The sequence below is a fragment of the Malus sylvestris genome, chromosome 9, assembly GCF_916048215.2.
Source record: "Malus sylvestris chromosome 9, drMalSylv7.2, whole genome shotgun sequence".
Classification (NCBI taxonomy): Eukaryota; Viridiplantae; Streptophyta; class Magnoliopsida; order Rosales; family Rosaceae; genus Malus; species Malus sylvestris.
In genome coordinates this window covers 33,721,274-33,737,698 of record NC_062268.1, presented here as the reverse complement: position 1 = coordinate 33,737,698, position 16,425 = coordinate 33,721,274, and the positions used below count along the sequence as shown (strand labels likewise).

Sequence of the window (16,425 nt, the reverse complement as noted above, 5' to 3'; positions counted from 1 at the left end):
TTGCCTTTTATCTTTTGCACGGCAGCACAGCAAGTCCTGCTTTCATATGGAAATATGAAAGCAAGTGGCAGAGCTACTTTTCTTTTACCAATGCCTTGGCATTTATCGAAAGCTTTACTTTTGCTCTTTTGACATTGAGCTTGTATGCATACAATGATCCATTTGCTTTGGTTGGGTGAACCTTTAATCTTACTGTCCCCGATATTTTGGAGGTGCAGATCTCAGAGCAGCAGAGCTTATTGCTTCTTTTCTTTCTTCATTGTTTGGCAGCAAAGGAAAGACCTTCCTTTCCATTAGCGATTTGGATGGTAGCTGTTACATGACACACTTTTCCACGTTAGTGCAATCTTCTTTTCCAATGCAGGCGACATCTTTTCCTGGTTAGCAACTTTTCTTCTTGCATTCAAGATGGCGACGGAAGTGAGTTCTTGTGTGTTTTTTGTTCTCTTCAGATTTAGGCAGAAAGAAGTCATGTGGCTGCTGCCATTTTTTTGGACTGCTTCGTGCTGTTTGCTTTCCCGGTAGTTTTTTTGCAACGACTGAGTTTTCAATGGCTTAACTGTGACTACTAGAAGTCGGGACAATAATGACTTGACGGGACCGCAGAGACCTCTTGCAGGATTGATTTGATTTGAATTTCTTCCGAGGGGTTAGACCATTCTCGAAAATTTGGAGAGGCAGCATAGGCATGGGAGCTTTGTTTCGAGCCTCGACGATTGATCTAGACCACTTTAAAATTTATGGCAGCGAAGACTGCAGGGAGTGGCACAGACTGCTTCTTTTTCTTCTCTGCATGAACGGAAAACATGGCTCACTTAGATTTGATTGGAACTTCACGGGGTAATTTAGACTACCCCGAAGAAACTCATGGGATTGACGGCAACGGCGGGAAGCGGACCACTTAGATTGATTGGAACTTCACGGGGTGGTTTAGACCACCCCGAAGAAATTCATGGGATTGGAGATGGGAGAGGTTGAAGAAACAAATTGCTTTTTTCTTTCCTGCGAAACCGAGAGAAACCAAACAAAGAACAAATTTAGAAGGATGAATTTGTACCTTTAAATGCTTTGTTGTTTTCCTCTGCCATGTATCCTCTTCTCTGTTTGCTTTTGTTTCCTTGAATTCATGTAGCAGTTCACCTTTTCTCTTGATTTTTGCAGAGTCTCCCTCTCTTGTTTCCGTTTTTTTTTTCTTGCACTGCAACTAGTACTTATTTATAGGCATGGTTGGAAGGCTCTGGAGTTTTTACATGGGGGAGTAGAGGCCTCCACTTTCCCTCCCACTATCTGTGCAGCAATCTTCCACGACTGCAACCTTCCCACGTTTTGCACAAAATGAGGAGTTTTTGCTCCACGTTTCTTCCTCTTCTGAAGGGAGATATATGTGTTTATCTTTAGAGCAGTTCCACCGGAGTTGGAATAGCCCAGCACCCAGTCAAAAAACCAGGCTGGCACCCTGTTAATTCACTCCAGCCCAGCAACTTGCCTGGCACCCAGCCCAAGCTGGTCTCTGGGCCAGTCCAAAATTGACTAACCAAGGAGCCGGGCTATTTTCCTGGCACGTGCCTTTCATGGAGACAACCTCCGATTCCTCCGATTAGGGCCGAGCTGGAGAACAATTTTGTTAGGTTTTTTCCTGGTGACAACCTCCGATTTCGAGCTACACCGGTGACAATTTCGTTGGGTTTTTTCCTGGTTTTTTTCCCAGGGGTGTGGATTTTCATTTTTTTGTGGGGGAAGACCGGAAGATTTGCAGAGGGAGGTTCCAGGGGTGCGGAGCGAAATGGGTAGCGAGAGAGAGAGAGAGGGAGAGAAATGCAGAGAGAGAGAGAGAGAGAGAGAGAGAGAGGGGGAGAGAGATGCAGAGGGAGGTCCCAGGGGTGCGGAGCGAAATGGGTAGAGAGAGAGAGGGAGGGAGAGAGAGATGCAGAGGGAGGTCCCAGGTGCGCTGGGTGTGTGTTCGGCGATGGTATTTTGCTTATTTTTTCTGGGTTTTGATAAGGGGAGAGAGGGGGATAGAGAAAGATGTAACGTGCACAAGGAATTGCACAGAGAAAGAGAGTGTGTGTGGGGCTAATATTTTTATAAAATTGATAATATTTTAATAAATCAAATTATTATTTTATAATAAAAATTAATAATATTTTAATAAAATTGACTAGGCTATTTAGTTTTAGGGGTGAAGATGCTTTGACCTATTACTGTTCACTATGGTCTATTACTGTTCACTTGAGTGGATAAATGCGCTGGGTGCTGGCGCAAAATCTTTAGGGGTGGACTTGCTCTTATATATGTTTATTATTATTTTTGCTCCCGTCTTTGTCGACTTGGGTTTTCAAAGTCTGAGATGTGCTACCTTTCCTTTGTCTTTTGAGAAGTTTGTTTGTTTGCAAATTTTTCTTTAATTTTTTAATTATTTTTTTTTTGTTCAACTCTAAGTATTATCGGATCGAGAACATGGTTTGTGTTAGTTTTACATATATAAAATAAATAGGTAAACGGTTACCTGTTAACCGCGATTAATACCCATAACAGCCCATTTAAATTTCGTGGGTAAACGGTTATAGCCATAACTGTTTATTTATCTAAATGGTTACCCATAACCGTAATTGTTTAATTTAAATGAATGGGTAACCGCAGTTACCCATAACCAATGAGTATTTGCCCATCCCTATTCACATACTCGAAAATGGAATCTATCTAATAATCATCCAACCACAAAAATGCATATACACTAATTTATATACATTCACAAATGAATATGTACACCGATTAGGGTTTGCAAAAGTTAAAGCACATACCTTTGCAAGTCAAAAACCCCTAGAAGAGAAAACGGAAGCTTACACCCCGATTAATTTCCTTTGAACACCTGGAGAGATGAATCACTGCAAATTCTGCCGTATTCAGAATTGCACACTTTCATTCACAAATCGCAAAGCAAGAAACCGAAAAAACTGAAAGAAAAAGAATCGAGGACTCAGACGTTGGTTTCTACCCCCTTTTATCCCACGTTGGAGTGTGGCAGTCTCCAAAATCGAGCATCAACTCTTAGTATCAGTTGCAAAACTGAAAATTTTGAATTTGTATATGGGAGTGCATATAAAATACCGGAGTGGAAAGCCTATCAATCATAAAGGGACAAATTGTAGAAACATATAAGAAAGCAAATATAGGATCACCAACATCTTGTTGAGGTTTTTAGGGTTAACTAGCTGTTAGGGTTGGGTTTCCTGGTTTGTAGGGTTGTTTCAAGTAGTAGATAATGATTCCTAACTTTGAGGGATACACTTGTTTAGTTTGTTTCCATCACTAGTCATGTACCACGTAATTAGGGTTGTGTAAACGTGGGTTGTTATGATTTCCTTACCAGTTTGTTTTGCATGGCTATTTAATGCCATTGTATGCTCTTGAATTCAATAAAGAAATATTCTCCCAGTTCTTGTGTGCTTGATCAAATATACATTTATATCAAACGTTCATTCTTGGTTTTAACACATCTTATATGGAACTTGGAAGCATCAATGGGTGGACTTCTTCTTATCTGCATAATTTTCGTAAAAAAATAACAAGAGAATAGCAAATCAACCATGAATGCTTGGCGTTGGATTCATGGAACCAAATTTGAGAAAGTAAACGAAATCATTTAAACTGAAACGAAATTAAACAATGCCAGTAATCTATACATGTGTTCTCAATTCCTCTATCCTGTTCTTGGATTGCTGTGTGGACCATGATTGGGAGAGGCAGTTATGGGGTATCATTCGCTCTTGATCAATTGAGTTGGAAAAGAACCCCAATTGATGGAAAAATTTGTAGAACGTGGAGGGTTAATTTATTTTGATTTTGAATCCCACGTTTGGCAATTATCTCTTTTCCGCAAAACTTCTTCTGTTTACAGCTTAACCCACGTGGCTTTAATCCTTTTTTTTATTTTTTTATTTCAGTTTTTTAATTTTTTATGACAAAATTACCCTTGCGAATTTGTTTCTATTATTTTCGGGCAGTTTTGATTTTTTTTTGTTTGGGGGGCTTTTTTGTCCAAAATTTTTTGGTGAAGCCTTGAGACACCAAACTCTCTTTCAAACATTAAAGATTAAAGATTAAAGATATAGAAAATCTTTAAGGGAAGGAATCTCCATCTTTTTTCTATAAAAATGAGGATTAGTTGTGGGGTCCACACTACATAAAATTTTAATGATTCGAACCGTCTATTTTTGAAGTTGCACCTCATAGATCATCCTTACAAAATATTAGCCAAATCAGAAATGTTTAAGACATCTAATTGGGTTCAAAGAAATTAACGAATACTTTGTTATATAAGAAACATTGAAATTTTATCTTGATAATTAAATAGGCAAATGATTTCAGATTGAATTGAATTTTTGCAAGGATGATATATGAATTGAGACTTACAAAATAGATGGTTTGGATCGTTAAAGTTTGATGTGGAGTGAGCCCCACACCTAATCTCCATTTAAAAAAAAATTGAGAATCCCTTTGCATAAATGGATATATTTATATTTACATGAGCATGAGATTTTCACATGATATGTTTGTACTATAAGCCATATTCTGGTATAATATATTAACTTATAAGTTCTGGTGTTCCATATACTAGCTTTTTTGCACGTGCTATCTCGCGTGTGAAAGACCTTTTTGTTTTTTGTTTTTTTTTTAATTTTTATCACGGACCGCTGCGCGACTTAACTGTATTTATCCATAATGATTGTTTTGCTCTTGTGCGTGCAAAAGGTCTTTCTTTTTCAGGACTAGGATTCTTTCCCCTCCTCTTCGCATCCCCTTCTATCCCATCCTCTCACATTCTCTATCTTGTCCTTCTCTTTCTATAAAAAATTAATATAAGATGTTGACATGTAGGGGAAGGAAGGGGAGAGAAAAAAAGAGGGGAGAGAATCCAACTCCTCTTTTTCACAGGCGACACGCACCCATAAAGATCATATGTTTAGGTGAGAGGGACGTCAAAATTCCAAAAGATTAAGGTCAAATTTGTAAGGAATGAAGTACAAACTTTTAAAGAATAAATTAAATGCGTTTCTTCGGCATGGAAACCTTTAAGGGAAGGGGGCATTTAAAAAAAAAAAGAGTATTAGTTGTGGGGTCTACACCACATCGAACGTTAACAATCCGAACTGTTAATTTTTCAAGTTACACCTCATAGATCATCCTTATAAAATATTAGCCAAATCGGAAATATCTATGACATCTAATTGGGTTAAAAAAAATTAACGAATACTTTGTTATATTAAATAGGCAAATGATTTCAGATTGAATTGAATTTTTGTAAGGATGATCTATGAGTCGAGACTTACAAAATAAACAATTCGGGTCATTGAAGTTCAATGTGAAGTGGACCCCATACTTAATCTCCATTTTTTGAAAAAAAATAAAATTCCCTTTGCATAAAGCGCTTGTCACAAAAAATTCTTATCTATTTCATTTAGCTGGAGGTGGCCTAAACTTTAACTCCCCACACTTGAGTTTGCATGAGCTGTTGAGTTATGGGAAACAATGGCCTGAATTTGCAGTGTCCAACTTCAATTTTACGTAACACTCAATGCCATTTCTATATATATATATATATATAATTGTTAAATCCTTTAATTTTTAATTTTTTTTTTGCATCTTTTAGTGTCTACCAAGCTACTACTATTGAAAATATTATTGACTTTTTATTATTTTATAAATGACGAGATATTGTTTTATTCATAACTTTTTTGTTTGTACAAAACATATTATATATATTAAGAGATGAGAGTAGACTAAGTATCACACTGAACTAGTCATTGTAAAATGGTTCAAATTCGTCTTTGGTGAACACCAAACTTAAGATCTCTTCCAGTAGTCTCACACTGAACTAATCATTGTAAAATGGTTCAAATTCGTCTTTGGTGAACATCTAACTTAAAAACTCTTAGGGGACGTTTGTTTGCCTTCACTAAGTGGTACTGGACTAGACTGGACTAACAATTAGTCTAATCCAGTGTTTGTTTTGTATTAAAATTATCTTTAATGAGACTAAAAGGGACTCGCACGGACAAACTCCTTCGCTAGGAGTTCTTGGCCAGACCCCCCGATACCCATGGGATTGCTAAGACCTCGTCTACTCCGTCCTCATCGTGCTCTTATCTCTCTTGCTCTTTGTTCTCTTGAGCACCGACATCCACCATCACACCACAACTCGCCAACTCCAGCGAGACCATACCACCAGCCCACCACCACTTTCTCCCTCTCTCCTCACCCTGAACCCATAATTTTGAACTGAGGAAGATCCCGCTCTTACCGTTGTCTGTCCAACTCTAGTCGTCCTCCGATCCACCTCCGAGGAAGATCTCGCACTCGCCGTCCTCGATTCAATACCGTCGAGGAGTTGTGTAGGTTAATTTATTTCATTTCCTGTATTTTTTTTTTGTTCAATTTCAAACTTGTGATGCAACTTTAAAAAGGGCAGCAAAGCCTTGACCCGCAGCTCCAACACCATCCCCCTTCTCCAGCCCCACCAGCTTGTTAATCAGGTTTATGTTAATGGGTTTGATAAAATTACGTTAATTTGGATTAATTTATTAATTTATGGTCAATTACTGGCTTGATTTATGATTTTTGCTTTGTTTTTGCTACTTAGTTTCCTTTTCGTCAATTTTGAAAGAGGCTATGGTTTGATTTTGACCATAATCCATCACCAGCGCCTTACTTTTCTAGAAGTGGATAACCCTAATTAAAGTCCTTAAATAAGTTACTCAGACCACATTATATCACTGGTCAATTGAAGGTCCTTGAATAAGTTATTTGAGTATTGTGCAATCATACTTGTTCAGGTTTTTGTCACGTGGAAACATCACAAATCTATGGTATCAATCTGCTTATTGTGTTAAACTTTTGGTCTTTATTTGTTTTCCTTGTATGAATGAATCTGAAAATTCTTTTGAATGTAGCCAAGATGGAATGTTTGGGGTTGTGATGTTGGTCTCCATATGTGGAGGAAATTGGTGTGTTTTGGCGTTTGGTCTTCAATGGTCAAGTATTTTGGGATCAATTTTGTGGAGTAACTCAGACTGTGAGGATTTTTGTTTGAAAAGAAAAATGATGAAATGCAGCACTACTGTTTCACATTCTTTTTTGTACAAGGAAAGCTATCTTAGCTATGAGTTTGGCTATTGTAGTTGATATGGTTCTGATAGCATGCCAAGCATTCTTTGGATATGGGACATGTCACATACGCCATCTTGAACTCGTTGCTATCTTGGTACATAAATATCTTATTCGTGCAACACTTTGGGATCCTACATGCACTCGTCCTATTTTTTGCACATGAAGTTCTCGTTTGTACATGTGGACTCCTAGTGTTGCCTACAGTGTGAGCATCCCGCCCCAGCCACAATTTAGCATACTTGATCTAAAATGGAATTGAGTTGGAAGCTGTCTCCTCTTGAAGGATAAAGAGTTGTTTTGCTGCGCTTTTGTTGCAATTCTTGAATTGAGTAAATATAGCTCGGATGATTGAGGCAGTTAGTTATTTTCCAGAGTTATTGTAAAAAATTGTAGAATGTACAATTATGCAGTTTACCTTGCTCTGCTATGTACTGTGTTAATGTAGTATTGGGATCTTTCATTTGTTCTAGTTGGAACATCCAACAATTTGATTAAATTGGTGACCTTTCCCTCTCTCATTTGTTTTTCCTTTCATTGGATTAGCACTAGTGCACATGGAATTGACTAACTGACTTTCTCCGTTGTGAGGGAAGACATTTTAATTGCTTAGTTTAATATACAAATGGAATGCATAAATTGTTCATGATCTCTTCCTTTTGCATATTGTTACTAGTTTTCTTCAAACTAGTTGGAGCAAGCCAATTTACGTGCTAGGAATCCAAATGTAGCAATGATCAATGCGCAGCTATCCATTTGTCATTGTGCCTCACATCATTGTGGTCTTGGGATTGAATGCAATTTTCACGGTATGGATTGAAATTGGCTTATACAAACAAGAGCAATTCCAAGTAATTATTTCACAATTGAGTAAAAATTTGAACTTGTTAGACATCAATTTTCGTTCTACTCAAATACAAGTATTTACCAACACCTTTAACTTTAATCTACAACTTTAAACCAAAGGTGAATAATTAAGAAAAGCATCCTGAACCCTGTCGATTGTTGGGAGAACACTTTGTTATATTGATGTTTGGAATAATGCTACTCTTTAATCATGTATTTTCGTTTTTGTATTTTTATTGAGTCTCACTCTCATCCAATATTATTAATTTTAATAATATCTTTGATAAAAAAGAAATTAAAATAGAACAATAATGTAGTCCTAGTCTGAGCAAACACCAAATTAATGACAGTACTGTTTTCATTATCCTGCTTTTTAGTTCGACACTGCACCAAACGCTTCACTAAGTTAGTCTAGCTTAGTCTAGTCTAAGCCAGTCCAGCTTAGTCCCTGAAGCTAGTCCAGTCCAAGATAGTCTGGTGCAACAAACGCACCCTTACAGTAAAGAAAAATACCGATAAACTGTAGTATAAAGTAGGGTTGGTTCGGTATGGGATCCTAAATCCCAAACCGATTTTTTTCGGGACAGAGTTTTGAAAACCAAAACCGAATTGAAATGAAGGTATTCCCGAATTTCGGGATTCTCGAAATTTTTTCTGGATTTCGGTATGGTTCGGGATTCATTGACCTCCCACCTTCCCTACCAGCCCACACGGCCACACCTCATCTTAGATTCGTCGACCTTCCCACCCCCATCTCCATCCCTCTCATTCCTAGGCTTGTCTTTGCTGCCTTCGGGAGTCGGAGGGCTTTGCGAAGTGCATCAAACAGAATCAGGTATCGACCATCGTCGATGTGTGAGCTTTTCCATGTCTTGCCAAACGAAATCGCCATCAGAGGGCTACTCTTCTTTGCAAGCTTGAGCGATGGATCTGATGTCTTGGAAGAACGATTGGGTTTCTCAGACGAATGCTACAATGGGTATGGCATTTTGGGAAGAGCAGGCTGCGGGTGTGGCTGCTTTTGAAGATTGAGAAAGCATTTGGAGGCCTTGAGCTTGCTTCTGCATTTGAGGGAGTCGGTGGAGGGAAGGAGAAAGAGTGTGGCTGTCTGTTGGATGAGAGTGCGACTTATCAAGAAATAAAATAAAGAAGAAAGGTTAGTGAAGATGATAGACAATAAGTCATGAGATAAAGAAAGAATAAAAAAAGAAAAAGGCAGTGAAGAAAGGTTATCGGGCAAAGGAATGGTTGATTAAATAATATATATGTATATATCGGTTTGGATCCCAAAGGTTATTGGGCAAAGGAATGGTTAATTAAATAATATATATGTATATATCGGTTTGGATTCCCAAAGGTTATTGGGCAAAGGAATGGTTAATTAAATAATATATATGTGTGTGGATATATATATATATATATATCGGTTTGGAATTCCTGAACAAAAAAAAAAAAAATGAGATCGATTCTCGTACCGAACGGTTCGGGATCGATTTGGGATTGGTATCAAAATTTTCAGGATTTTCGGGATTTTTTTTCCAGCTCACAACTTAAACACACTAAAGGATATCGAATATTCGAAATCCAGAAAAACCGAAAACAAAAAAGTTTGGAAAAAAAAAAAAAAAAACTGAAAAATAACGCAACGTTGCCTTTATGATTACGTCGGGAGAATAAAATCAACGGAAAAAGAAAAGCGACTTGGGTTTTCGCCATTTCAATTTTTTTCTTCTGATTTGGGGATGAATTGAGTTTTCGCCATTTCGTTTCCAGTTCCACATCCTTACAGTTTCGATCGAGAGAGAAGGAATGGGAGTGCTGTCGAACAAGATCCAGAGGGATCTTCTGAAACCTGGAGATCACATCTATTCATGGCGCCACGCCTACCTCTATTCCCACCACGGTTCTCCTTTTCTCCTTTCCCTTCTTTTAATTATTTTAATTTTTATGTGTTTATTCATTTATTTGCATATCAGGAATTGTTTGTTGATGCTTTTCTGCTTTTTGTTTCTGGGTGTGTTTTTCCTTCACTGAAGTATCAAAAGATTGGATTTTTATTGCTAGTTTTCTGAATCCACAGTTCACTAGCCTACTAGTATTATCTGAAAATTTCAATCATTTCTACTACTTTTTGTTGTTGTTAATTACTGAGATCGTATAATTTGCGGAAAGTGTTGTGTGCTTGTGGACAAGTCTTAGATCCTGCTTGTATTTTCTTTTTGTGTTGTGTGCGTGTGGACATGGCTGCAGGTGGCAATGGGTTGCTGTTTATATATATTTTTATGTGAATGTTGCTAGTAAGTATTGTTCAAGTAGGGGTATTGGTTTAAATTCAGCTTAAGTGGAAGAGGAAAATTCGAATAGCAAGTCAGGCGAAAATGAAAGACATAAAAAAATTAATGATTCTTTAACCTTGAGGAAGTTAATTTTTGTTATCAGACTGAAATGGTAGACAACATTGAGTTTACAGTCAAGCAATTTGCACGGTTAGTCACTGGATCAGCATATTCAGCACTACTTAGAAATTGTGATTAGAAGAATGTCGACTGAATAATTTTTCTTTAACTTTGAAGGAGTTATTTTGGTTATTGGTGACCGCAATGAGTTTACAGTAGAGCAATTTGTGTAGTTATTCAATTGTCTGTGGATCATCGGCTTTTACTGATTATGAAATCCCTAGTTCTAATCGTTGATTGATTGCACTGCTGGTATGAGTCGTGATTAAAAGAATGTTATTGATCAATGTGGACATACGGTATGCATTATTGTTTTTTGGGTCAGTCTCCCCCCGGCACACACTTATACACAAGAATACTCTGGGGTTGGACTGTTGGAATATGATTCCATTATTTAGATTGATGGGGCGAGTTAGGAGAATTGAGTGGTTTTGTTGAAGTTATATATTCCATTTGGAGCATGTACTGAAGGAGTCCTCACATCTTAGTTCTCTACCTATGTGTATGTAGTTTTGTTGATTTTTTTTGAAAACTTGCACAGTTTAGTTTTCTTTCATCCATAGTTTTTCTTCCTTCTACTTCCATCAGTTTTTGTTGTTGTACGAGGACAACTTTTGTGTATTTTACTTTTAAATCCTGCATTTAAGTCACCATGGAAAACATGGCGTTGCTGATCGTTTATCTGTTATGGGATCTCAGGGATATACTTTGGTGAAGGAAAGGTTATTCACTTCACTCGAGGAGCTGGCCAGGAAACTGGCACCGGAACTGTGTTAGACCGCTTCCTTCTAAGCAGCTCTCCATCCCATTCTTCGGACAATCCGTGCCCAAACTGCGGAGACCAATCGACACTTGATGGTGTCATCTCTTCTTGCATAGATTGTTTTCTATCAGGCGGTTATCTTTACCTCTTTGAATATGGTGTCAATCCAGCTTTCTTTATTGCCAAAGCTAGAGGGGGCACCTGTACCCTTGCCCGGTCTGACCCACCCGAAGATGTCCTTCATCGCGCTTCTTTCCTTCTGCAGAATGGTTTTGGTAGTTATGACATTTTCAAAAACAACTGCGAAGACTTTGCTATATATTGCAAAACAGGTTTGCTCGTGTTCACTAGCATTAGTGTGGGCAGGAGTGGACAGGCAGCCTCCATTGTAGCTGCCGCAACAGCTGTTGTTTCTTCACCGCTTCGCTTTTTGACTACCAGTTTTACTGGTCTGGGTGTTGTAGGCTGTGGCATGTATTGCATTAGTAGAATTGTTTCTGATATCGGAATACGCCGAGATGTTAAGAAAGTACCGGTGGAGAGACTGATTACCCCCTGTGCCCTAGACGAGTCAGTGGTTGCAACTGAAGTGCTCAAGAAAGAATAATTTGTGTGCATAAACCGAATTCGTCTGGCTTCAAAAGTCGAATATTTTGGTTGTATTATACATTGATTGTTGAGTGTTGGTATTAGTAGTTTATAATTGCTTGTATTTTCCGCGGTTGTCACGATAACGGTGAATGATATATTCATTCGTTGGTTTATGTATTTTGCTTTGATTTGTTCACATGATGTACTTTGTTCATCCCTCTGTTTTTCGCTACAGTTATATCATGCCCGTGAAATGCCCTCTAAATTTGGTGCGAAATCACTGGTACGAAACAACTTAAAATACAGGGATGACAAGAAAATCTTTCACAACCAACCTCTTACCGTCGAAAAATATTGTAAGCTGTTATTTAATCATATAATTACGTGTACAGATACAAATACAGGGATGACAAGAAAGTCTGTTGTGTTACAAGAAAGTACACAATCAATCAACATCCAAAAACTGGATGATATACCAAATGTTAATCCAACAATGAAATCTCCAGCTAGTACGGCCAAATACTACCGCCGCCTGGCTTTTTTACGAGAATCTGACTGTATTCCGGCCTTGATGTCTGCAGTTTACACATTCAAATGTTAAGATCTAAAACATTTAACCATTTAAATTGAACATTTACCAAGCCCTCTTAAAAGGTGAAATATATCATTCAGAAGACACTAAATGCAGGTTATTAGCCAAAAAGAAAAGGATACGAAAAGCATGTTGAAACAGAAAAATAAATCCTTAACGCTATTTTTGGGTGAGGGATTGCCGAGTTCCCAAGGATTGAGACCAAGTTAGCAAGAAATGGATCACAGAAAGTTGATAGCAGAGATTAAGGAATGCACTCCAAGATCATTACATAGGTACATAAGAAGTATTTGCAAGTGACACCTTCCAAGTAGGGATTTCAAATCCCTCTCACATGCCTTTGTAATGGTCATGGAGGGTTTTTTGTAATGCCGTCATCCCTCTTATTCAACTTTTTTGATCAATTAATAACTTCCCATCAATCCCTTGGAACTTGGAAATCCCTTAACCGGAAAATCGCCTAAAGTGAATCTTTATATCAACAAATCATAATATTGTTGGTATGAAAGTCTTTATCAAGGGTTTCTCACCCCGAATTTAGTTATGTTGTCTAAATATTGCAAGGTGGTAATCCAGCAAACATCAACTACTCTAGCAGCTTAATCATCATCCATTGCTGAAATTAAGGATTAATCATCATCCATTGCTGAAAATAAGGATCATTACCCCCCATCCGAATGTTTTTCTTTTGTTACAAACATGGCCCTGAATTTTAAATTTCTAGAAAGATGTGATTAGCGTAAACAATCATAGACTTAGCATGAATAGAAAAAAAAAAAAACCACTCACAATGGAATCAAAAGGGTTGGCCAATCAGTGGTAGGACAATTGGAGGTTTCTTTCCATAGTTCTTATTTAGCCTTTCAATTTGTTATGAAGCTTCTATGCAATGGGATGTTCGGGCCTTAAATGCATCCTTGGTTTCAGATTAATGCAATGTAATTGGCATATACTGATATTTAGTTCCATCTTTGGAGGGTCTTCCTTCTTTGGGAGTAGCCTCTCCATAAATGGGGGTAAGGCTAGCCGACATTTACCTCTCTCAGACCCTGCGTAAAGCGGGAGCCTTGTGCACTGGGTACGACCTTTTTTTTTGGAGGGTCTTCCTTCTACTTGTTAACTAATGGAAGTAGAAGGCATTTTGCGCCACAACATGAAGGTAAATGAGTATGTTGTGTGAACTTCGGAATGGTGAATTCTTCTCTGGGTTTTGTTTACTCCTATTTAACTGCAATGATTCTATGACCGAATCAGATTTTGGCTAAGCTGTATTAGGTACAGGTTTCGACAGGTTGACCAGGGTATTTTGCTTTGACTATGCACTTGCAATTAACTTTTGGCACTAAACCAAAACCATTTTGTGGTACTTTCTTTTACTACTTAGCTTCCTAGAAATGCATAAACCTTAGATTCCTTTCTCACTTATGTTAAACCTTCATTTCAGCTACATTCATGAGAGGCTTGCTATTTCTAAACTACATAACCCTCATATAACAGACTGCTACTGCAATCCCTTCAAACAAGAGTGCTGGGGGTCAAAAGATTGATTCGGGGGTTAAGTCCTGCAGAAATAAGCAGAAGCTAAACCTTTCTTTTTAAAAGTTACATAATCTGTTATACAAGCAATGTCGGGGTAGGGGGACTTGAACATAGGATCTCAGGTGCAAGGGTAAACGCTCTTAACCACTTTGTGCTACAAACCCTTGCCCTTTAGTGGCACTTCTCTCTCCGAATAGGTCCCAAATTCGAATACCTCTATCCCTATTGATTATAAAAAACTACTAGCAAACCTTTGGCTAATAATTTAAACGTTTTCAGTTCTATAATTATGTGCTCCTACATCATATCAAATACCGAGAACAGTTTTGCCCAATTCAATCAACAAGAGTTAAAAAAATTCTAGGATCTGTATAATTTGTTCGTCCCTAAAATTAACATATCACATGAGGTGATTCATTATATGAACCGAATCAATTTCAAGAAAATTAAAATTGCATAATTAACGAAATTAACATAATATAATGATAATTAGGAAACCAAAATCCAAAAATAAAGAATCCAAGGAAAGAATCAGAAGAAAAATTGAGAAAAAGACGAATTGGGAACTTACGAGATCTTTGAAAATGATGAAAGCGATTACGAAGAAAAGAACAAAGAGGATTTCGAACTCGGCGAATCGAAAGAACCGAAAAACCGACTTGACGCCCCCAGTCCATGCGGCCTCGTTCGAATTCCGGCTGCTGACTCGTTTCGCCATCGCTGCGGTGGTGGCTCTGTATCGTGTGCCTTCGTTTACCTTGGTAGTTGGTAGTAATGGGGTTCGCGAGGATGGCATTGATTTTGTCCGGTTTCCTTTTAAATTAATAAAAGAAAAATACAGAAAAGTCAGATTCAGATAAAAAGTAAAACAGAATAGTCAATTTGTAAATTTATCTTATTCTTACATTTTTGCCACATGGCTAAATTTATTAAGGCATTCTACACTAAATTATATTAAACCTAAGTTTGATTTCTATAAGGCTCTCAAAGTATCTCGAAAAAATTGAGTGTTATACCAATGCATTGAATAGAAATTACACTTTTACAGTGGGCTGGCAAATTTGAGCGTGATACAATTTATTGAACTCATGAGTTCAATATATCAAACTCATGATTGCGGTATCAATATATTGAACTAACTCACACTAATGTAGCAGTTGTGTTACTTAGGAAGTTTGATTCCAATATATAGGCACCACGCTTACTTGAACCACTGTGGAAAACCTAATATTATCATTGCAAGTCTATTAGGCCTTCTATATATTAATCTCATATAAGAATCATACTTCTATAGTAAGCCAAAAAACTTGAATGTGATACTAATTTATTGAAATCACACTAGCATAGCATTGTTATAAGTATCAAACTCAATCTGACTAATTCATATATAAATATCACACTCATGCAAATTACTATAATATAACCTTTCAACGTGTCGTGCTTGTGTTAATATGTTACTAGTAGAGGGCACACACTTTGTGTATGTGAACAACCGTCCACCTCCTCCCACGTTCTCTTCAAGCGCAACCGCTTCAGTTCATTCAAACTATCCCAAAAACATCATGATTTCACTTACCTGTATGAAAAAAATGACGGTGGGACAATTTCTCTTAATAAATGCATATTTTTATCTTATGTAAATATTTTGATACAAAATTACCATTTTACCCTCCATATGTAAATATTGTGAATCAAAAGTAAGGGCAAAATAGGAAAAATGGGAATATGATTGTCATTTTGTCAAAAGATACAAAATTACTATTTTACCCTCTTCATGTCAACATTGTGTATTAAAAAATGAGGGCAAAATTGCAAAAAAAAGAGGCAAAAAGTTGACAAGCCTTCTTCTCTGAATAAAGATAATAGAATAGATAGATGTTGCATCAACTTGTTAAGCTATCGACTGAAGAAATTCAAACTCGAACATGACCTTGTAACACATGTTAACAACTTCTTACTTTTGGCAAATAAAACTTGAAATTTCATCTCAAAGGAGGGAAAGCGTAACAACGATTGACAAAACTAAAAGATCCAACTATAATCTTCTAAAATGGTATTTTTGCTAGAGCTAGGTACCCCTATTTTTTTAATTCCTATTCTGGTGGCTGTTTTTGTTACATGATAATCTTAATTTTGCTAGCCTAAGGAACCCTAAAGATATTATTGTTGAAAGCGACTCAAAAATTGTTACAATTGGTTCTTGTATCAATTTATTCGTTGAATGCATATCTTGCGAGGCGAATTTTCACAAATACTCAAGTTTTGGAGAGACTTTTCATTATAAGAGAACACGATTTAGTATATAAATGTTACAAAATAATTTGTTAGAAATTTGAAAAAAAAAACTTTTAATCAATTGTTTTGTGATACTTCATCTTGTGTTTCCGGCACACTTCAAGTTTTGAGAACTCTATTAACGGGCTCCAAAATATAATTATGTTTTTGATGAAATCTCATACAATTCTATCCATGGA

The 16,425-nt window shown here is 37.2% G+C and overlaps 2 protein-coding genes across 2 annotated transcripts; one reads left to right on the top strand and one right to left on the bottom strand.

Moving 5' to 3' along the window:
• The first annotated feature begins 9,515 nt into the window (after positions 1 to 9,515).
• Positions 9,516 to 12,034, top strand: LOC126582682 (protein LEAD-SENSITIVE 1-like). The gene is made up of 2 exons (XM_050246854.1): positions 9,516 to 9,913; positions 11,166 to 12,034. The coding sequence occupies exons 1-2, from the start codon at positions 9,820 to 9,822 to the stop codon at positions 11,834 to 11,836; spliced, it is 765 nt and encodes a 254-aa protein (XP_050102811.1). The 5' UTR covers positions 9,516 to 9,819; the 3' UTR covers positions 11,837 to 12,034.
• Positions 12,035 to 12,158: 124 nt separating this feature from the next.
• LOC126582685 (uncharacterized) lies at positions 12,159 to 14,762 on the bottom strand. Its single transcript, XM_050246855.1, has 2 exons — positions 14,523 to 14,762; positions 12,159 to 12,395 (listed from the first exon to the last, which is right to left on the bottom strand). The coding sequence occupies exons 1-2, from the start codon at positions 14,745 to 14,747 to the stop codon at positions 12,327 to 12,329; spliced, it is 294 nt and encodes a 97-aa protein (XP_050102812.1). The 5' UTR covers positions 14,748 to 14,762; the 3' UTR covers positions 12,159 to 12,326.
• Between the last annotated feature and the right edge of the window lie 1,663 nt (positions 14,763 to 16,425).